Source organism: Strigops habroptila, chromosome 9 (assembly GCF_004027225.2).
Source record: "Strigops habroptila isolate Jane chromosome 9, bStrHab1.2.pri, whole genome shotgun sequence".
In the NCBI taxonomy this organism is placed as follows: Eukaryota; Metazoa; Chordata; class Aves; order Psittaciformes; family Psittacidae; genus Strigops; species Strigops habroptila.
This window is the reverse complement of record NC_044285.2, coordinates 9,937,110-9,959,983: the sequence shown is the minus strand read 5'-3', so window position 1 is coordinate 9,959,983 and position 22,874 is coordinate 9,937,110. Positions and strand designations below refer to the sequence as shown.

At 36.9% G+C, this 22,874-nt stretch overlaps 1 protein-coding gene across 4 annotated transcripts in view; it reads left to right on the top strand.

Moving 5' to 3' along the window:
- The window catches only part of ADAMTSL3 (ADAMTS like 3), a 179,923-nt gene that overhangs the window by 71,129 nt on the left and 85,920 nt on the right, over positions 1-22,874 (top strand). For all 4 annotated transcript variants that reach the window (XM_030498307.1, XM_030498305.1, XM_030498306.1 and 1 more), the window contains exons 4-6: positions 10,641-10,768; positions 13,144-13,189; positions 20,202-20,438. In XM_030498307.1, the coding sequence (XP_030354167.1) occupies positions 10,641-10,768; positions 13,144-13,189; positions 20,202-20,438 (411 nt within the window). The remainder of the gene's footprint in view (positions 1-10,640; positions 10,769-13,143; positions 13,190-20,201; positions 20,439-22,874) is intronic.

Genomic DNA, 22,874 nt, shown 5'->3' with positions numbered 1-22,874 from the left:
CATTAAACTGAGGCAAAATATCCCAATATCCAGGCTTATGAATATTGCAGATTATGGATAGACAAAATGCACAGGAAAGACTTTTCTGTGCTGGCTGCTTTAGCTACAGTTTATTCTTCTGTCAGTATTTCCCTTATAAACTCCTTTTATTCATAGGTTTGGCAGTTGGCCATGAAATTTTGCTTCTAGCTGAAACTTGGCAGACAGTGTTTCAAGTCAGGAAAATTATTTTAAACAAATTTAAAAAATATATGATATGTGTTGGGGCTCTTTTAAAAGTTAGAGGTGCAGTAATTTTATTTTTTTCCTGAGAAAAAGGATTGGTTTCTGTGGGTTTTTTTGTTGTAAATCCTCGAAACAATTTCTTAAAAAGGAAAAAAGATTGTTGTAACCAATTAGAAAAAACACGATTTTTCTTTCAAAAGGATGTATATAGAGGTACTGTACATAAATATCAAGGACTTGTGTATTTTGAAGTTATTGCTTTTTGGGTATTGCTTTAAATTAAATACATAATATATCATTGCAATGGGATAAAGCTTGTTTATTATATAAATTGTAAGGTAAATGGTATGTAACTTAGAAGTAATTTTTAATGCCCATAGTCTCTCTTTATTTACTTTTCCATAACCTGTCTGTAAGTCTTGTACTCAAGAATCTCTTGGCAAATCAACTCTTTAACAAATTCAGCGTAATACAGTAATTGATAATGTTGTGGGAACAAGTAGATAATCATTCTGTGAATGTGTCATATGGTCTAGGATCCAAGTATACTTGGATTGCATGTGTGTGTCGTGTAAGCAGAATAACCTTTCTTATACTTCAGGGTTTGCAGTGTTAATTTGGGCAAATACCACCAGGATCACCACAAATCAGCAGGAGTGAAATTTGATGGCGATTGTGGTAACAGCTCCTGGCTTTGTGTCAGGTTCTGTTCTTCTCCGTGTTCTTACAGCTTACCTGTAGGCTGGAAAACAACAAGTTCCACCCTGTGCTCTCCTCTGTCACTTTGCTCCTACTTGTAAACTGTAAGTTTACTACGTTGTTGATTAATTTTAATCAAGAGCTTCAGTAATTCGTAGCATTCCTGCCATAGCTCTCCTTACCCTGGAATGACTTCCTCAACTTCAGTCAAGTGGGTCTCCATTAAATGAACAGATCAAGAAGGAAATAAGGCTATCCTAAACTGGCACAGGTATTTTATCAAAAGCTGATGAGTTTGGGATAGGTACCTGACCCTTAGGAGAAATGTTTAGGATTATTTTTTGTTTCGTACTGTTTTATACATAGAAATCATGATTTATAAGCATTCAAAAATATGTAATCACTGAAGTATGATACAATTTCATATGGTATCACAATATGGAAAACCCCCTGAAAAATAAGCCTTGACAGGAAAGATTTTGCACATTTGTCAGTGCACTGATGTGCCACTGTAATCTTTGGGAGCTTATGGAAATCCTCTGCTTTGTCACAGGCATAACGCTCTCCCCTTTATCAGTGTTACTCTTCTCTTTTCCACTGCATGGGCTGAAGTGATGCAATTTTTAACTTTTGAGACCAGTTTTAAAAATTGCATGGTAAAGTATTTAAAAGCACCTTTATTTGGATGTTTGCAAATATATTTAATAAGGTAATTCAAAAAAATAATGCCAGCTATATTTCCCAGAAATTGGAATCTCTTTTCCTATTATGCACCTGAGGAATTCTGGTACATTGGACTCTGGCTGACCCATCACACTGTTTATGCTGGATGAGGAACATGTGGTGTGCAGTGTGAAGGTGGAAAAACCCAGTGTATCCAGGTGCAAATTTTGAATAAGTATTCGGTAAAGCTTGCATGAATTCTTGCTACTTTTATGGACTCCAGGAAATATATGGAATGTTGTTAATGCAGATTTATACATAGGCCTAGAGATAATTAACATAGAAAAATGTCCTGAAGACTTTCCTCCCCCCCACATGGTTTGTACCTATTATAGATACACATAGTAGAAAGCGCAGTGTTTGTAATTTCAAAATAGGGGGTGGTAGAGCTCTATAAGGGGCTCTAAAATCTGACTTCAGACACTGAGATGTAATTCTCAGCTGTGCTTCTCACACAGTTCACCTTCTCCTCCTCCTTCCTGAGGTCAGGATCTCTTGTAAAATGGACATCACAATACATAGCCCCAAAAGCTGCAATCAGCATGTATTAAGACTGCATGTTGTATTTGTCACATGAAAATGAAAATGTTTTCCTTAGGTCTGTGGCAAGATATCATTGCACAACCAAATGCAAGGACTGTGTAGTTAATAATACCATTTTTGAAGAATATTTTCTATTTTAATATAGTTATATTTAAAAGTTATATCCTAACAAGTTCTTCATTGGGAATGTTAATGTAATCAATGGTATTTTAAAAAGGAATGTCGTGTTTCTTAAATTTTTTTAAAGGATTCCATTCCTTCTTTTTTGCTTACTCTAAAATTCCACCTTTAACTTACTTCCAAGCCCTGGCAAGTGTTTGCCTCAGACTGACTACTGAAAGTGGGCAAAGAGTGCTACAATCTATATTGCTTTCTTGGTTATGTTCCCTTTTCAGAACCTCTCTGCGTTTCCCAAGCTCTGTGGCTTTTGAGTCATTTGCCAGCTACACGTGCAAATCTTTAAGTTATAATTCTCCAGACCGCTTAGAAATGGAGGGAATTGGAGTGATTCTAAACATTTCTTAGTGTAGTTTCCATTTCAGATGGGGCAGATACAGAGGAATGGATGTGTTTTGAGAGTTAAAATTTATGTATTTCCAGCTACATGTTCACATGTACTTTTAAATCTTGGAAGACTATGAAATACGGGAAACTCAAGGAGAAGTGTTTCATATTCTTGATCCTGGTCAGCTGTCCTGGATGATTGGACCGAAAAGCATTAAAAGAAGCACAGACTCTTACCTGACTGGGTATCAACAAAGTTGACTATTAGCCTTACGTTCATTCTCAGGACGTAAGATCTTTCTATGCTCTAATACTGGTAAATGTGGAATAGTATTTACCATTATATATGGTGCAGATACAGGACTCATGGCTCTAGTTAGGCAAGCATGAATGAAAACTGGGGCAAAGAAAACTGGGTTGTCAGGTGCATTGTCAGTGACATGTATTTGCAGCACATGCATATCAGGGTTTTATGAATGATTTCTGTCTTTGCTAGACATTTATTTGTCAAAATAGTAATTTATGGAATATCACCCAAGAAAATAAAAGATTGCCATTGTCCAGAAGAGAGGACAGAGGCAAGTGTTCCTCTTGTAAAAGTCAAGTAAGAATAATGTACCCTTGGACTTCAGTATAGGTCATCAAAACCTGTCAGCATTGAGTAAAACTAGAATTTGTGTGGGTTTTTTTTAAACTCCTCTGAACAATGTAGTTAACTCAGAAACTGGACAAAGAGCAGCTTAATTATGCTTTAACTACTTCAGTGCTGATTCCATTCAGCAGGAACATGTAGGTGCTGTCCTTAGCTGTTGTTAGGTGCAGAAATGACTACAGGAGCTGGGTATACTAATGGAGTTGTTTTCTACTTGAAGCAGTTAGGGCGGGAACCACCACGATTCCTTCTCCATGCCCACAAATTCCATGTTCCCTCTGTTACTGCTCACAAAGAAGGAAGGAGGTGATACAGACTCTTTTCAGTGCCAAAAGCCTCAGCTAGCTTATAGGTGCCAAACAGCCAAGCAACATTTCATCCCTTCCTGGATGCCAAAAGCCTCAAGTATCCCTGCTCCACCTGCCAAAACCTCCAACTTTGTCCTGACAACTCCCGCAGTGCAGGCCTGTGTTGTCAATGTGAAATTTTGCAACACACTATCAACGGAAAATTTGGATGCAGTATAATACTGAAAAACATGCTGGGATTTGCCTTCAGTTTAGTATCAAAATGAATTACACTGTAAATATTTCCTGTGTGTGACTGTTTTGCATGTTTTATTTTCCAAAACTTGAATTTGAATTTATTCAAAACTGCTGTAGAATGAAAATATATTGCAGAATTCAACACTGACAGCTCTAAACTACATCTGAGCCCCCAGATGTATTCTTTCATGTAGCTGAATAAGTCCATCATTTGCCTTTTGGCTCATTTCTTTTTGGTGATTCTCGTTGTTACTAAGCTTTACCAGCTCGTGTTTCTGAAATGCTCTTATTGTTACCAGGCACTGATTGCATTTTGCAGTCAGTTCGTGGTGCATGGACACCCCTACACAGTGGTAAGGCCAAGTGCAAGGAACAGTTAATGTGACTGAAATAATGTTAGTATATTAAAACTAATTACTTCTAAACATCTGCTTAAAATAGTTGCATTTACTCCCTGACGATTTTTATCAGTCAAAAATAATGGTGCATTGTTTTTTCTCCAGGATCTTATAATTCCATATACGTTCTTTTTAACGTGGAGAATAATTTATAATTTACTTTGGTACATATAAGTAAAAGATATATAAAACTTAGTGGCATATACAGTGCACAGTTAGGTGCACCCAGCAGTAGTAGAAATGTATCAGGAAGTGTCTCAAAATATGTCCTAATGAAACAAGTGGAAGTTTTTCCACTAAAATCAGGTAATGCAAGAACTCATTAATAATTCTTCTTTGTCTGGAAATAAGTTTTGACTGTTCTTCTATTTAGTTGCTGCCACAACTGAAATAATTTTTCCTAAATCTGTAATCTGAATTCTACACCTTACATACAAAATAGAGGTATAAATCATTTCTGTATGTGACCTAAGCAGGGAAAGAGATTTCTAGCATAGTTTGTTGCAAAGCCATAGACATAACAGCCAGAGTCAAAAGTGAAGGATATGCTTCTGAGGCTGAATAGCATATCCGATGATTGTCTGCAGGTAAATACTTGTTCTTTCAGTTATGCACTCCGCTCATGGATACAGTCAACAGTGCAATTTGATACCTTTTCCACCAAGTGTAGTGTCTGGAAAGAAGAATCTGGGAAATGCATCACAGAGCTACTCAGGCAGGATATTTTCCCTTCAGTGCCATAATTCCTTGTGCTACCTCTCTTCAGAGCTGTTGTAGGTACGAGGAGAAGAAAACGGCATAGTGCAGTGCTGCGCATGAAGATTAGTGAACAGCAACATAACCTTGTGCTTTGGAAGAGTCTGAGAGTCAGGAAAGTGTTAATAGTAGTTATGGATTGTGAGAGTGGGAAGAAGCAATAAAAAGGAAATGCTTCATCTCTGTTCAAAATACCATCACGGATGAAATTCACTCCTGGGAGAAGGGCCAGTACTGAGCTTTGGGTATTGCTTAATTTAGGCCTTCAGTGGGACTGAAGTGGTGTTTATACCCTTCAATAGGTTCTTTCACTTGGATGAATTTAATCTGAAGACTCTAAATTCTATATGGAGAAATTTAATTATATGCAATGTGCTATTAAATAGCAATATGATATAGCTGTGCCAATGTAACTCCTTATGGGGATTCTCTTTTGGACTTTGGCATGCCTTTTTGAATTAATACAAACCACTTTGATAAGAAGCCATGAGAAAAATCAAAGAGTGCTCACCCAGAGAGCTGCAGTGACGTTGGTAGAGTAGCAGATGCATTGGTAAATATTCCTGCAGAAGTCCTTACTTGTTATGGCAAAGTCTTATTTTGTGAGCCACATCACTCTAACCTGTTTGAGTAGAACATTTTATATATCCATCCAGCCCTAGGCACGATCTGCATTGGTAGATGCCACCCAGAGATTGTATTGAATCTCTTCTAGAATCTGACAGAGCTGGGCACCCTGCTCAGGGGCATATCGCAGGGCAGGATTTGGGGTAGTTTGTGTGTGATATGTACATGGCAGAGGAACTGTCACCTGGGGACTCTTGCAGATGAATCCCAGTATTGGGTCTGTATGTTTCTTTCATTACACATTGTTACAATAATTCTCATGTGTCAAATGCAATGTATGTGGCTTGAGGTATGTGGCTTGTGTTTGTATTTAAAGCAAAAATATATGCTAAAACCTTTGGAAAACAAACATATAAGGTATCGGAGCCTTTCTGTTGAGAAGCTGAATCTTTGTTACGCTGAATGCTAAAGATTTACATATCCAAGCCTTATGTAATGGATGTCTGAATAATAATAAAACTGCACAAACTGACCTTCATTCTCTGGCACCACGTCTCCTTTGAAGTCTGCATGACCAAATTCAAGACAATTATGTCATCCTTCATAACAGCCAAACAAAAGTTTGGCCAAATAATCATTTTTCTCCATATAACAGCACTGTGTTTGATTTTTGTAATGTGTGTCAATGTAGCTGTTGTTATTTACTGGGTGTTACAAGTGACAGTAAAAATCCCCTTGTTTTATATTAATGATCAGCCCTGGTAACATCTGGATTTCATTTTACCTCAGTACCCACTTCTGCTATACTCTTACTTTGAGTAGTACATTGCGGGGCAAGAATGGCTTGAAAGCACACACACAAATAATTAGCAGAACATCGTGTTGCAGTATGTGCCCATATGTGACAGAAGTGAAACAGAGCCCTGAATGGAAGAAGGGAAACTGGCACTAACATTTCCCCTTCTGTCCAAATCTACCAGTGCCACACTTTGAGTAAAATTCTCCATGTACAAGGCTGTCTGTGTCAGTTAAGGGTTGTCAGCAGAGACTCAGATTGCACATTACTGGGCCTCAGACCTTGGGGAAACCTTGGCATACTGTCATCTCAGTCTTTGAGACTCTGCCTGTGTCACCAAGCACTTCAATACCTGTTTATTTTCCCTCATCCCCTGATTCAGGTGATCCTTGCCCATGCCCATGAGCATTGTCATGATTTAACTCTTTACTTTGAAAATGAATTATAGATTTGATACAGATTAGGATGGATATAGAATGGGATGAAATATTTTTTTGAAACTACCTGTATCATAGAAACTAGATTAATTTCTGTAGAGAACATTGTATAGGTTCTTAAATACTGCTTTGAATGCAATGCTTGCATCTAACCCTGCGTTCACATGTGATGCTTTTGGAAGGGATACAACTCCTGCTAGCTTAGCTGGATACAGTGGAAGTGTGACGCCTTTTGCCATCTAGTTTTACGTAAAGAGCAGCAAATGATGTAGGTTGTGTTTATAGCTGGTTTAAGTTATTTTATCTGGACTCCCTACAGCTCTTGTGCCTTTACTTGATCATGTTACAGCATGGGTACATATATGCATGTACATACATACATTTATGTGTGCGTAGGTGCATACATACTTTCACAATGAATGTGCCTAATGTATGTGTTGCACTTCATCTGTTGCAAAATTAAACCATTAAAGGAAAACCACTTCCATTCTAATATGGCTCGGCAAAGCTTCACTTCTGAACCGTTAGAATTATGACTGAAGACAATAAAGCCATGAAATACTGAAGAAGCAAACCACGAATGCAGTCCTCATAATAATAATACCCTTTTGTGTCCAATTGCAATTAGCTCTTGATTTAATTCCTAAATGAGCTTCCAAGATTTTGTTGGTTTAAATCATGATGTTGATGATCTTCTTCTTTATTTTACTTCAGTTTGGTGCCGTGGTGTAGACAAATGTAATATGTAGAGTTTATGAAACCAGACAGCTAGTAAATCAGAATTATTTTGCTAGTAAATTACAAAGCCAGTGCAAGCTGCTTTTAACTCTTTCCCATGGGACAAACAGTTTGAACTAGCTGGAGTTTAAATCAACACTGTGGGCACTGAATTAGTCAGTGATTCTGAAGAAGGCTTTGCTGGCATAAACTTCTGCTTTGATCATCCTAGTATTTACAGCTTTTTAATTAGATACAGTTCAGAACAATGCCTTTTATCAAAGCAATTTGGGAAGTGAACAACTGGACATTGTTCAGGGCTTTAGATGACATTCTGTCTGTTAATATCATGTGGCTGGTTTTAATACAATGATGAAGTTAGGATTATTTTTGGCATTGTCACTGCTTTCTCAAAAGAAACTATCTAGTTTAAAAAAAGAGTGCAGCATGCATTGCTTTTTTAAATATAATAAGTTTAATCATTTCTCAACATACTAAAAAACAATCATTTGCCTTGGGATTGCAGAGGACAAACTTTAATTTTGCACTCATAAATTTGAAAGAAGTGACTTTTTGTTCATCTTGACTTATTTTCCCGTGCTGAGTGATTTGTCGGGAAGTGCTGAGCTCTTTTTGTTCGAGATTGAAGGCAGTTGCTTCCATTTTCAGTGTCAGACATTGTAGAGTTGGCTTCTGATGTAAAGTAAACCCAAAGCCAGCATGAAAATTCCTCAGGGATCTTGGCACAGTAGGGCTCTATCGTTCCTGGAACGGTAGATTGGCCTAAGTACACTTTTAAAGCTTTACAGTAAATGTTTGTAAAATTGGTAAAGTTACGGGAGCAAGAAAGTTGAGGAGCCACTGATGTGTTTAGAGCAACTTCTGCAGTTCAGTGTTCAAATGGAGATAGCTTACAAAGGTGGGTTTTTTTTTTTTTTTTTTTTTTTTTTACAAGCTCAAGTTTTTTGAGGAAGGGATGGAAAATTGGAAATTGCCAATGTTTGTTAGCTGCTTAACTATAGGGAATAGTGCTACAGTACTAGATCTGCCTACTCTTATTAATGCCTTTAAAATGTGTTTGAGTAGTCCTTGGTTCTGCTTAAGTGTAACTAAGTTTAACTATTTACCATTTGAGTTTCTTGTTCAACAGTTATAGGCACAACTGTGGTGTGAACACATTCTAACCATTGAAATGGGCCAGTCTCCCCTTATACTCTATGATTTGAATTACGCATCCTTCACTTTTAAATCACTTTTGTGAGGCATTTTGGAAGAAAATAGGACTGAGTCCTGTTCTTGTGAGCTTATTTCTTAAATAAAATATGAATTAAAGTGTGTTCATCTGGTTTAGTATTAGGACATATACTAATCTCTTGAATAATCTGGATCTAGTCACACATGAAAATATTTTTAGCATTTTAAACTTTTTTTTTTTGGCACTTATGCAGTCTTGAATGTTTACTTGGTGCAGTTTATTTTGTAATGTTTAGATCTCTTTGCCTGATGATTGCTGACAGGTAGCCCTTCAGTGTTTCAGTGCACTTGTTTTCTGAGAGGTGGAGTAAAGATTCCGAAACACTACTTAAGTTGAGCCTTCCTGCGTTGTCAGAAATAAAATGGTAACATGAATGTACTGCCTTTGTTTATCAGAGGTCTGCTCAGGTGCCCACTTAAGTCAATGGCAATAAAAAAATTAGCTGTAAATGGTCTTTAATTAAAGCTTGAGTAAGCTCTTAATGTTCTGTCATTTGCAATTGTATTGGGGCAGAGTAAATGTCAGTCAGTATTCTCTGTCGCTGAGATATATGACTCACTGCCTCATTTTTATCCACAATATGACTTTCATTCATAATGGTGTTAATAGCCACTGCATTATGTTTGAGGTAGTTTTACATGCAAACTCTATCACCATAGTGATCAGAGAAATTTGTGTTTTCCTCTCAATCTGTGTGTAATATAAGGTTCTAAAAAGTCTTAACAACTTTATAACTGGCCCATTGTATGTCTGATGACTCTCAGGGAATCATTCTTTGAAGTTTTGTTATGAAAATGTGTGCATGATGTTCTTTTCAAAAGGGAAATTTTAAAGGTTGCAGAGACAGAGGAATGAAAGTAGGATGTAAATGGAACAGCTGCTGAACAATTGTAGCAAAGTCAAAGAAATGCTTGGAGAAACACTGAATTTAATTACCCTATGCTTTCTTCGTGAAGAAAATCAGAAACCAAAAAATACTCTCTTAAAGAAGGACATGACTGAATAATTTGATTTGTATTACTTTTTAATATTGAACTATTGTATTTAAGCAACCATTTTCTAAAATGTTCTGAGAATTTTCTCTGGGAAATGAATAGGATACAGTGCAAGTGGAAAATGACATTTTTAAAGGGTCAAGAAGAATTTTGGCCTTTGTCACAAATCTTTCATTTTAACATTTGTGATGTCCGGTAATAATGTTTTTGAAGCCTGTGTAAATGAGTTTAAGCTTAAATCAGTATATAATTGGTGTAGCCTAAAAATGACTCTTCAAGTGATCTTTAAGCTTTTCTCCGATCTCTTTCAAAGTAATAGCACATTTTGTAATGAAGTTGTATTCTTGGTTTGCTTCCCTGATTGCAGTTCTGGGTGTGCACTCTGAAAGATTTGATGTGCTTAATTTCTGTACTACTGCCTGAGTGCAGGCACACTTAAGATAAAAAGAGACTTTCGTTGTCTTATTAGTTCTGGATATGAAACTCCTTTGGTCAGGATCTCAGAAAGCACCTGCCCAGAACATGATGCCTAGCTAGGCTGCTCAAGATCTACTGTGTGGTTCCTACACAGCATGTTGGGGATGACAGTGTATATGGACATAGCAGTCCTTTGGCTGAAGGCAATGCATCTTCAAAGGCAATGTACCTTCAAAGACTCTGCTTCCTTTCCCGTGTAATTGTTATGTACTGAAATAGTAAGTAAATTCAAAATACTTTAAATAAGCAGCAAAGTAATGTACATAGTACTAATAATGGCAGGCAGTAAAACATGTGCCAAATAAATTAATTTGTGGTTTGTTTTTTTTCTCCTATCTTCCATTTTTTTAGACCTCTAGAATTACCCGCTCAGATGAAGATAAGGATGGCTCCTGGGATGCATGGGGGGCCTGGAGCGATTGCTCACGGACATGTGGGGGGGGAGCTTCCTACTCACTGAGAAGGTGTTTAAACGGCAGGTGAGTCACAGGCTTATGTGTATTTAGTCTTCTGCAGCTCTGATGTATTTCCCTATCCTCTGCTGGTGTTTGTAGAGAAGCATTATTGCTTCTGTTTCTGGAACCAAGTGCTGTGTACAGATCAAGTGTTATGAAATACTGCTTTTAATATACTTTTGTAATATATTAGATAAATATCTTAGCCTTCAATTCTGATAGAACTTTAGCATGTTATTAAGTATGTTTGTGAAACAATGAGAATGATTTAGTATGGTCAAATATTGAGAGAAGTCCCTGTCACTGTAATATAAAGTGAATGGTGAGTTACCTGCATGCAAATCAGCCTGCACTTGGACATTACTTGAAATAATGTTCAAGTGCAGGCTCTTCCGTGTCTTCCCTGTAGTGAAAAACAAGTGACTCTACATATAGATGTACACATGCTGCTTTCTGTTAAGAAACTTTTCCTCTGCCAGCTCTTCTTGAGCAGTGGTCCTGGTAGCCATACGTTTTCATGGATAAGCCTTAGTGTAATTTGAAGAGAGCACCATGTGCGGTGAAAACAGTTTACCTCAGTAGTAAAGCTGGACTAACGTAGGATTTGTTGCTACAATCCTAGAAGTAGGTGTAATGCAATAGACCTGTAGTCAAGCAAGAAGAGATCCCAACCAGCTTAGAAGCATCTGTGCTGGCATATGTAATTGCCTGCTTTGCTTGAATTATTCTTGAGATTTTTAAAACTGCTGATTATGCTTAAATTTCTGTTTTGTTGAGATTTTTTAAGTTAAATGCAGTATCACCCAGGAATTCGATTTTTCTTAAAGAAGGCTCATAGTGTGACACACTAGTGAAGTACAAACTCTGTGAAATACGTAGCCAAAGATGATTGATTAAAACACTGCCTATTTCTTTTAGCACATAATGCGCAAAAATCTTTGAGGAAAGCAATAGTTCCAGCAAGAAGCTGTGATATTCTACCAGAGTGCTAGGAACTGTGAAACGAGCTCAATAAATTGTAGCAATATAAATTCCTCTGTGGTTTTATTAATATTTTTAATGTGTTCCCCTGTGAAAAACATGTGTTTTCCATACCTTGACAAATGTGTACTTTCAAGGGCTTTTTTTTCTGTGTTTTATTGTTGTTGTAATGTCCAGGAAATGCGCAATTGTGAAACAAAGTTTTCACATTTGTGTGTATCATAAACATTTTTAACTTACATGTTCTGATGCAATCTATCTTGCAAAAGATTGGAAATTTGAGACATGTAATACCTTAAGCTTGCAGAGTTGTACCTTCAGCTGAGCTGGTTGAACTCTCACTCCAGGCATCCATTGCCTTTTCCTTTTCAAATGGTAGTTTTCAATCTGTCACACATATTAAAGAATTTTCTTAATATTTTGCATGCAAAAAGTGGAAAGTTCAACAGCTTTAAATTATCAGCCATACGTTCATGCGTTCTTTAATGTAAGGCGGGTCTTTTTGGTATAACATATTATCCAAAAACACGATTACTAATTCTGGAGACATCACTAATTATAATTACCTGTCAAATCATTTGAAATGTTTTCAATTCTTTCAAGGGCTTGATTTTACCTTTTTTAAGAGGAGAGTGTCTTACCCTGTGCGAAGTGCCTGTCAGTTATTGAGAAGTTTGGCAAACTTTGTCCCTAAAAAACCAAAAGTGTGAAACACACCCTCCACCCCCACCCCCGTATTTATGACACCACAATAATAAATGATCATGACTTTATTATATGCCTGTTATTTCAGCTACTAACAACAGACTTTGCTGAGGATCTGCATTGCCTGGATTTCAGGATTCACATGCATTGGGCACTTGAGAAATCCATAAGAATTGAATTTCATTTAAAATCATGAAATCTGCTCACATGGCAGTAAAATTACATGCTGTTCTTCAAAAGTTGCATTGCGTTTTGGAAGAAAGGAAAGGTTTTAGGCTGTTCTTTCTTTCCTAAACAAAATAGGAGAAGGGAAAGTTAATGCTCATTAGTCTGATGCTTGATTAAAGGATTGTTTAGATACTCTGATCCTCTTCTGGGTTGCATCTTGTGGGTTAGAAGCAGCTTTGCTGCAGTCAGCATAGATCAGGCTTAGGGATATCTTGTGAAATCTTTTTCACAAAATAAATGTGTTTTTCATAAGGTTTGCAGTAAATTAGGCTTCCAGGGAAAGCCACACGTTCTTTGCTAAAGAGAGACAGCAGTGTAACCTGTTGAATCCCCAGATCCCCTTTGTATTTAAACCTTGCATTTTGAGTCCAAATTATAGTAGGGCAGTAGCAATAAAAGTCTAATTTTCAAGCGAATAACTAGCTGTAAAACAGGCATGGTTGTGTTTTGCCATTATTCAGTGTAACCATTTTACTCTTTTTCAGGAACTGTGAAGGTCGAAATATTCGATACAAAACCTGCAGTAGTAATGTGAGTCTGGTCTTTAATCCTATTTTACTTATTCAAGCAATATATTAAAGTTCAGAAATTCTGCTGCTTGGTTAAAACCTCATGGTGCATAATTTTCTTTCCATCATTAATACAATTTTTAAGGATTTCAGTCTGCATGACACCACAAGGTCTGAAATTTAGGCTTCCCAAATGGACATTTTCTTTTGAGATTATTACGCCAATTGTAATTCAGAATGTTTTATATCTTTTGTTAGGAAAGTTACACATTTTGGTGGATTAACAAATCAGTTCTCATCAGAAACTAGCAAGTGCTTTTCCTGGGAGTGCTGTCTTTCAGATGAAGCATTAAACTGAGCGTCCTGATCATTTGTGGTCATTAATGGTACGGTGGTACTCTTCACATGAGCAAAGAGGTTAACTGCCTGTGTCCCTTTCTTATCTTAAATTGTGTAATTACTCCTTATATTCCCTCTGCTTCTTTAAGCTCACGTCTTTATATGTCTAAATGGAAAAGCATATATATTGAGGTATGCTGACATTGATGATTTTCCGTGACTGAACATAAAGCTGGAGTTCTGATTCCACAGTTGCTGTGATGCAATCACATTTATACAGACGCATTGTATGAAAACCAGTCGCATACACCATACTTCATGACTTAACCGATTTGTAGTGATGTTTTGTGCTTAAATGTGTGTAAACGGCTGCTGCCTTTCACTCCAGATGTAGTCTGTTCAGGGTGTACAGCTCATGCAGGACTTTGCAATACCACTGATCCACAGACCTTTTGTACAAACACAGTAATTCAGTGTGGTTTATTGTCAGCAGTCACCCCCTTGCATGAGTGACCTTACAGTACAATGGGACATTCATATAATCTCATTCCAGAAAAGAGAGAAGGTAGATAAGTAATTAAATCAAGTGTCTTTCTTTGCTTCTAGTGCATTTAATTAATCTGCTTCTGGGTCTGGAAGAAAGGTAGCAATTTTCACACAAATACCCCTAAAAGGTGAGGGCTGCAAGTTCTCTTGGGTTGAATTATACCCAGGCAAGAGCAGGTGATACTCATGGCATTGCCAACCTTGTTTTATCTGCCAGCAGCATGTAGCTGTGAAATATGACATTCTTAAGAGGCCTGATACTGGAAGTTGCCCAGTAAATATGTTGTATTGGTGTATATCCTGGGAGAATTGGCCATACCCACTCTTCAGTTTGCCACGCCTGCAGTTTCTTGTGTGCCAGTTGGCTTTTGCCCTCCTTGAGAACAAGGCTTGCTAGCACCTTGAATTGCTCTAATACTCCACTCCTCAGCGCTGGGTGGATTTTCCAGCACAGCAGCTCACTGCCTGAGTTTCTGCTGGCAGAGGCTAGTGGAAGTGATTAATGAATCAGGCCCAATACATGCAAAAATCAGATTCTGGAGACAAACTCTGTCACTTGCCCTTTCAGAAGAAAAGGCCTAGCATCTTTGTGCGCAGTGTCCTTAGCTCATAAATCAAAATGTCACATACTAAAAAACCCCATAACCTTTTAAAGCTGTGTGATAAGCTAAATTGCGGCCAGCCAGTATGTGTGCAGTAAACAAACTGCCACTGTAAAACGTATTTGCTACATTCCTTATCTACATATCTAGTTGTGTGCATTGTGTACAGTAATATACCTTTGATTGCTTGATGCTGTGCGCTACAGCTTCCTATGAACAGTACACACAAGTCACAGTAGTATACCTTGTTCCTCCAGCAAAAGGCTACACAGTCTAAAGAAAAGGAGAAAGATGAAATCAATTTGGGCATATTTTCTGCTGTAAGCAAAGGTCTACATGCTTTTAGGATACGTAAGAGCAATTGTGGATGCTGTTCATTTTAAGGATTATGTAGTAAAAATCTGATGGAAATGAAGGCACATTATGCTTCAGCACAGAGAGAATTAAGATGATTACCATATCCTTTCTGAACTCCCAGGGAGTTTTTGTGAAGTCACTGGGGCCTGGTTTTTAACTTTAGGACTTATTTTAAAGCGATAAGTGGCAAGCATCTTGTATGTGAGTCTGTTAGAATTTATGATGATTCAAATGTTAATTTCCAGACAGGAAGCTGCCTTTACAGTTCTGGTTTTGGGGCATGTCTGAAAGGGATCAGGTTTCCATTTCAGTTCAGATATGGCCGGAATCTCTCTGCATGGTTTTTCTTAGATTATGGATCAGGTAATGGAGAACTCCTGAGAAAAATATATTTCATGAGATTTCTACTGTTGCTACAGTTGATCTTTGATTTTGACATCACTGAATTCAAGCCCAGTTTTAGACCTGACTTAACCTTGACACAGGAGCTTACACCAGATGTAAACCTGGGACTACTAGGCCAGTTTTGTTTCAAATGATATAATTTTCCCCAAAGCATTATTTTTAATGAATGCTTCTCATTTTAGGAATAAAATTTTAGTTTGAAAATTAAGAGTTGATACTAGCTTCTTTCCATATTAGTAGGCATTATTGTTAACCACATGAGACATTCAGTATATATACACTATGTAAAGCTGTCTGCAAATGTAATTTTGCTACATGATACATTACACCACTAACATCTATATTGGGGAGTACAAATCAAGCACAACTTAATATGTGTGTCATTCTAATGAAAAGAACAAGAATCATTTTACCAGAAAATTGGTTTCATCTGGATTTGTAATAGAATAGTAGTAAGTTCATTGAACTCAAGCATAGTTCCAGAATAATATTAGTGATATTTCAATCAAGAAATTAATTCAAAGTCTTAGCAACAAAATAACTACTGAGTTTAAAGCATATGTATATTCTGCTTATATTTCTATCATAAATAAGATGCCAGGTACAGATTTACTAAAACTGCATGTATGCTTTCAGCTTTTCTTATAGAAACTTTAGAGAAATAAACTATATAAATTGTTCATTATATGCTGTTCAATGAGATTTTCAGTCTTTCTTAGCCCTCCTTTTTTTGTATTTCCATTTTTTGTATATACTGTTACATTCTAATGCTATGATGTGCACTATATGGAAGTGTTTAAGATAATCCTTTAGGGTCCTATTCATAGAAACAAGTTATTTGGGCCATTTCCCCATAAATTTCACATTCTTGTGTGCCAAAAAGTCACTTTCACATTTGCCAGAGTGATTCTTCTATAGTAAGAAAAAACACTGTTTTGTAACAGATTTCCCCATGTTTAATTCCATTATAAACTTTTATTATAGGCAGATGATGCTCACACTTGTTCAACATATTCATCAGATTATTGTTCCATCATCTACTTCTTAACCAGCTCATTTACCCTATTCAGAAAATCTTGGCTGAACTGTGTCTACTTTAGTCCTATAATGTTTCACCTTGAGTTGCACGGTTTCTCTCTAATCTGCTTGTTTGTTTATTTTATTTTGAAAATGCTGATGCACCGTATGGCTCTCATGACAAGGGTGGTTTCTAGCTCAGATATCTTGATTTTACTAAGAAGTGGCCTGAAAATTGCTTAGGAAAACAGAGAGCCTGAAGCTAATTTCAAAAAGAAAACAAAACAATGACTTCATCGCTTTTGGCTAGGTTTCAACAAAATGAGATTCAAAGAATAAAACTAGACAAAGGGCTAGACTTTCTTTGGTGTCATCATTTTTACTGGGAATTATCTTGCCTTCTCTTTTGTGCTTTTTTCAGTGGAGTAATTGTTGGCAGGAATCACAGGGTCTGATGCAACCTTCATATTTTGTACATGAACATTGCCTACAAAGATACAGATTTCCCAGGTTAACTTTGTTTTCAAAGGCTAAGAGTGCTCGCTGCCAAAACTCAAATGATACATTTCATAAGAAGCCAGGCCTTGAATGCAGTAGTTTTTAATGTCACACAAAGAATGGGAATATATATATGTACATACATATATGTATTTTTAGCTTGCATGGTAGTCATGTCTGAAGCATTTTTTCAGATCTGTCTAATAATATGTTCATAAGTCATGTCATAAATACACTTCATTCTCGTACAAGATCTAGATGTGATTATTTTGCCAACATTTTCAGGTATTAAACCTCATAGATATGTCCTCAGCTCCTTATGCAGTGTATGCCTCTTTGAACAGCCTGGCTATAGTTCAGTGGATTAAATGTAAGACAAAAGCTGTTGCTGAAATTAGGAAATCTGAAAAATCCTGGAATTAGTCACAAAAATATTTAACAAACAAGAAAAAAAATGTGGAATATTGAGAGGGAAAAGGGAATGATGGAATGAATTGATGTCTGAAATAGGTTAAAACCAAAAAGACATGCAAACAGAATGGGGAGAGGAGGATTGAGGCCTATGTGTCATTGTCTGACAGTGTGGCCTCTCCCACTTCCCAAACATGTTTCACACTTGCCCAACTCTCTCAGACCATGCTCTCCCCTTTTCCTTTCTATTTCTTAAACTCCCTCTCGTTTTTCTGACCCACTGTGATGGATTAACTTGAAGTTTACAAGTTCTCTTGTTGTCTTGATTACATTCCTTTGTTTGTTGGTCTTTGTTTAGATTATAAACTCCTTCCTTTATGCAAATATTTATTGTTCCCAAGAAAACAGGGATCTGAACTTGGTTGCCATCCAAATCCTGATATAATGCAAATGATAATTTCTTCCCTGTGATATCTCTTTGTGGTGCTCCTTTTATGCTCCTGCTTTTGACCACAGCTCAAATACGAAGCAGGTGGAGCCGGCATATGAATTGGGCTGCCTGGATTGCTTTGTGTTCTTTGACGATGCCAAAACAGAATCGGGAGATGAGAATTCACTCGCTCTCAAGCAGCCAGGAAGCGGGTGGAAGGAAGGAGCTGCATTGTGTTGAATCAATGAGAAACATACAGTATTGACATCCTGACATTGTGGTGTTTGTGTCTTGGCATTGCATCAACACTGAGTGTTAATGAATTGTAACAACAGCTTGTCAAAACTCTGCCTAAGGCCATCACTCTGCCTATTTTACAGATAGCCCTTTAATTCTTTGTGATGAAAATGTAGCTGTGCACGGCTGGATAACACTACTTTGACATACTGCTTCTAACTTTACCTGACTCTGACTTCCACTTACATTTATCCTTAGCTGCTACTCTGTTTGCAATGGTGAAAGGGAACCATGTGGTATCCATATGAACTTTGAAGTCCTCTTTGCTTTTTAGACTTGCTGTTGTGGAAAATGAGAGGTGACAGATAAGTCAGAACCAAATTCTGCTCTCATTTACACCAGTGCAAACTTGGTGTATTTCTTGGGAGTGACACTGCAGTAAATAAGGGTGGTTTCCGACAGTGTTTGCTTGATGTTTTAAGAAGCTCTCACTTGTGGGATTTTGCGGAGGTAAAACTCTCAGAGGAAATCAGTGACTATAATTTCCCCTTGTCTTATTCCATCATTTTAGTTTTTAAAAAATATGGCTCAACCTAGAATTATCCCAGGTTAAAAATAATACAAAATGTATTAGCTTCATTCTGAATTATTCTCACTGTAAGGTGCAGCACTGGACAGACAGACTTGAAAAATGTTGCTGGAAATGCTCAGTGAATTGCTTGGTTCTCAGCTGCAAAATCCCAGGTGTTGATCAGTAGAGAGAATACCAATATTAGAAGATATTTTATACAGACTACAGATAAACCAGAGACATTTCTAGGTTACTGTTTCCTATGGTGAAAAAAATCTAAGTCACTGACAAAGCTGGTTAAGCTAATGCAGTGCCAACTCATCCAGATTCAGATGAGCAAAATGGTGTCAGGACAACATTGTTGAGGTCATTGGACTGGAATCTGAACCTTTCTCATGTATGTTTTTATCTCCAGTACTGTGTAATGCACTTACTATTCCGTTAGCTTTTTTTCAGGGAAGGTTCAGTTCACTGATAAGGCTGAAGCTGTGTTCAGGATTAGTATTGTTAACTAATACTTAGTAATAAGTTCCATGAGTTCAGCTGACACATCACAATGTTTCTGCCTTACATCCAATGAAAACAAATTTGTTAAAATCAGCCTCACATCTGGCTTATATGCAGTTGGAATTCTTGGAAGAATATCCTTTGTCTGACATATGGACTGTTTGACACTGGACACACTTTCAAATGAAGTCTTTAGTGAGAAGTTGACACACTAACTCCTTTGCCAGTACTTTACCAAAGTTATTTTTGAATAAATCAGTATTCATCTCCATTCATGTCACTGTAGTTTAATATTAACAACATTGGGTGCAATGCTTTATCTAGAAAAAATATTTTAGAATATTTTATTTCAAACAGTTCTTATATTTGGTCTTTCAACTGTCTATGCTGAGGCTCTGTATGGGAGGAGATACAGAACTGTCTCATTAGATTTGGAAGTATATAATCAGTAGTAACCAATTAGAAGTATATTTTATTTCAACAAAGAAAGCCTTACTGCTTCTAGGAGGTGAAAAAGTTTTGTTAGACTAAAGACTAAAGGACTAAGCACTGAAAGTTCAGCTGCCTCCTCCTAATGCTCTTGTCCCCTGTTCGAGCAATACTGAATAATTAGACAAATTTTTCTTTATGTATAAATAGCAATAATACCTCTTTCATTACTCTGACGTATGAATTGATGAATGAGTGTAGAGCTGTCAGAAATCCTTTAGTGGAAAGAGCTATTGAAAAGAGAAATATTAAATGTCAGACATCTCATTATAGTCACTTAAAATATATAGATTCCTTTAGAAGCTAATTCTTATTACAGAACCAGACTTTAAATATATTACATAGTGTCATAAAAAGTAGCATTTTTAATTATCCTCTCATATCAGTTATGTTGTTACTGGAATATGCATGATATTCTGTTACTTGTGCTGAAAGCAATGGATTAAGCACCATAAATTGTTTTAATACACACTTTAAAACTTTGCAATATGGTGTATTTGTCATAGCAGATCAGTTCTTGAACCAAGCCTCCCTGAATAGATTCTGTGTAATTCATCAGATAACTTTACTGCAAACATAAAGTATTCCTTTCCTAAAACTAACATTTCCTTTGGTTTGTTTTTAGGACTGCCCTTCAGATGTTGGTGACTTTAGAGCACAGCAGTGTTCAGCCTACAATGATGTCAAATACCAGGGGCATTTTTATGAGTGGATCCCTGTGTATAATGATCCTACTGCACCGTGTGCCCTGAAATGTCAAGCTCTGGGAAAGAACTTGATTGTGGAGCTTGCCCCAAAAGTACTAGATGGTACCCGTTGCAATATTGAATCTTTGGATATGTGCATCAGTGGCATATGCCAGGTATGTTTATGGTGTAAATCTAAATGTGACCTTTGTTATGAGGCACTTCACTCATGAGTGGGTGCCTTCTGGTTATTTTTCATCTTTATGTATCAGTTTACTTTAGATCTATCTGCAAGTACTGCCAGATAGATTGTAGATAACTTACCTTTTCTTGCACACAAGTTCCTGATTGCCTTAGCCATTTATATTTTTATGTATAATTCACTCTTCTCTTTATACGTTAAAATTAATATAACTAGTTATGATAGTTATAGCTGTCCTACCTTTAGTATGTCTGTCAGGGTGTGATGAAATTACATAGCCTTCCACTTCAGTTCATTTTTTCTCCGAGTCCTGTATCTTATGAATACTGTTAAAGAGAAAACTTGATGTTCTATGGGGTCCAGCCCAGAGTGGCAGGTGTGAGAGTATGTGTCTGCCTTGTTGAATGGGTGAATGAGTATATGTTGTGATTGAATGAATTGATTGTTAGTAGCTTTTTACTGGGAATCTACATTTCTAGATATATTGTTGTGGTAGTTGTTGTTATTATTATTTGAGTTATGCTATCAATTTTACATAGTTAGTGTAAAAATTAAGAGTTACAATATTTAAGGGAAGCAATACTGCAATCCTAAATTTCATGAACAGAGCAATTTTATGTAGACCGCATGTGTTACTGCAATTAGTTTTCTTTCTCTGCAAGCGGTTGTTGCTCTGTTAAATACTTACAATGTGTGCAACTCAAAAATGCAGGATGTGGCCCAGTGAGCAAAACAGCTCCATTATCGGGGAAAATTTGACACCTTTAGCATAAGATTGGTGCATGGATTACAGCAACATTAGTATATGATCTGGACTTTGCTGTGGGTTTTATGTGATGTCTATGTGTACGCAGTTCCGATGCCAGTCATGCCAACACACAGTGCATCTGCTGCCTCTGAAATAGAGCAATTCCTTCCAGTTTTCCCTCTTCAAGAGACCGCATTCGTCTCTCCACAGTGGTTTCCAACAGTGTTCATTACCCTGTGCATTTGAAATAGGATATACATCTATGAACTCTGGAAGCGTTTGCCAAATAATACATTTCTTTTGCAATATTCTTAGTCATGTTGCTTCTTCTAATACAAGCTTTCACCCTGGAGAATGGTCAAAAAGCCTTTTCTAGGTAATGCACTTACAGCAGCCTCTGCTGTTTGTGACATTGCAACATGTAATGCCATGCTGAATCTAATGGAGATCTGGGTTTTTCAAAGGCTTATGAGACTTGCTCAGAGTCCTGTGGGGTTTCCAGTGTCTCCCACAGTGGCTTCAAACATGTACTATCTTTCATGCATAGAATAAAATTCACTTTGTCTAGAGTGGATCCAGTTTTGTGAAGAACAGTTGAAAGGTGTATTTAAAAAGGTTGCCTTCAATGTCTCTTGTTAATATTTTGTCATATTCATGTGTATATCCGATATCAAATGCTTGGAAATTTAAATAATCTGTTCTTAGAATAAACCTAGTAGTAGCAGAAGAAATTAATCCTTTCTGAAATAGGCACTGGAACTCTTTCACACTGTTGAGAATAAATTTCTTTTCTCCATCTCTTCCTTTTTTTTTTTTTTCATTATTACTTTTAATTCCACAAAAATGTTTTCCAGTGTGAGAAGAGCTTCAGGGGGAAAAAAAAAAAAGGGAAAACCAAAACCAAACGTGTTTAGTATGTGTCCTGTGTCGTGACTTCAGCAATTTAATTCATTTATAACAACCTCATAAGCAGTTAGGTTATGAGGTTATCTTTAAATTACTGGTATTTGCTGAAGTATTTTTGCACAAATGGAAAATTTTTCCTTTCTAATGTTTGTATTTGATAACTTCGTGTTGGATAATTTTATTGATGTAAAAATTTGAATTTCGATTCAATAAATTGACAGGAATGGAATTACCTTTTTCTCCTTGTGGACTGTTTTGGGGGCAGAGTGGAAAGGTTGGTTATTTGTGAAAGGGACTGTGAGAGGTGGGGGACTTCCTCAGAAAACAACACTGAGCTTTGTTGCTACTCCTGTTTAAGCAGCAAAAGAAAACAAATTGACACTTAATCTTCCCTGGGAAAATATGGTTATTTAGTCAACTGCTGTTAAGAGGGAGACAGCAAAATTGTGATTCTCTACAATTGTTGCTGTAAGATCAGTCTTTTGGGTTCTGACATATGCTTGGCACAGCCTGCAAATAACTTGGCAAGTGTTTTTACAGTTAACTCATCTAAATAAACATGTCGTACTGCTGATGTGGAGATCTTCGCTTTTATGCCTAGGAGCACCAAAGATTTAGTATAAGGAGACTGCCTTGCCTGAGTCCCTTTCCAACTGGTGCTGGTTTTGCACATTTATTCTCTCAAAGTTGGCAGGTTTTATAAGATCTCAGTTTCCCCTCCTATCCCCCAACATGGCTTCATTTTTGTCTGCTTTC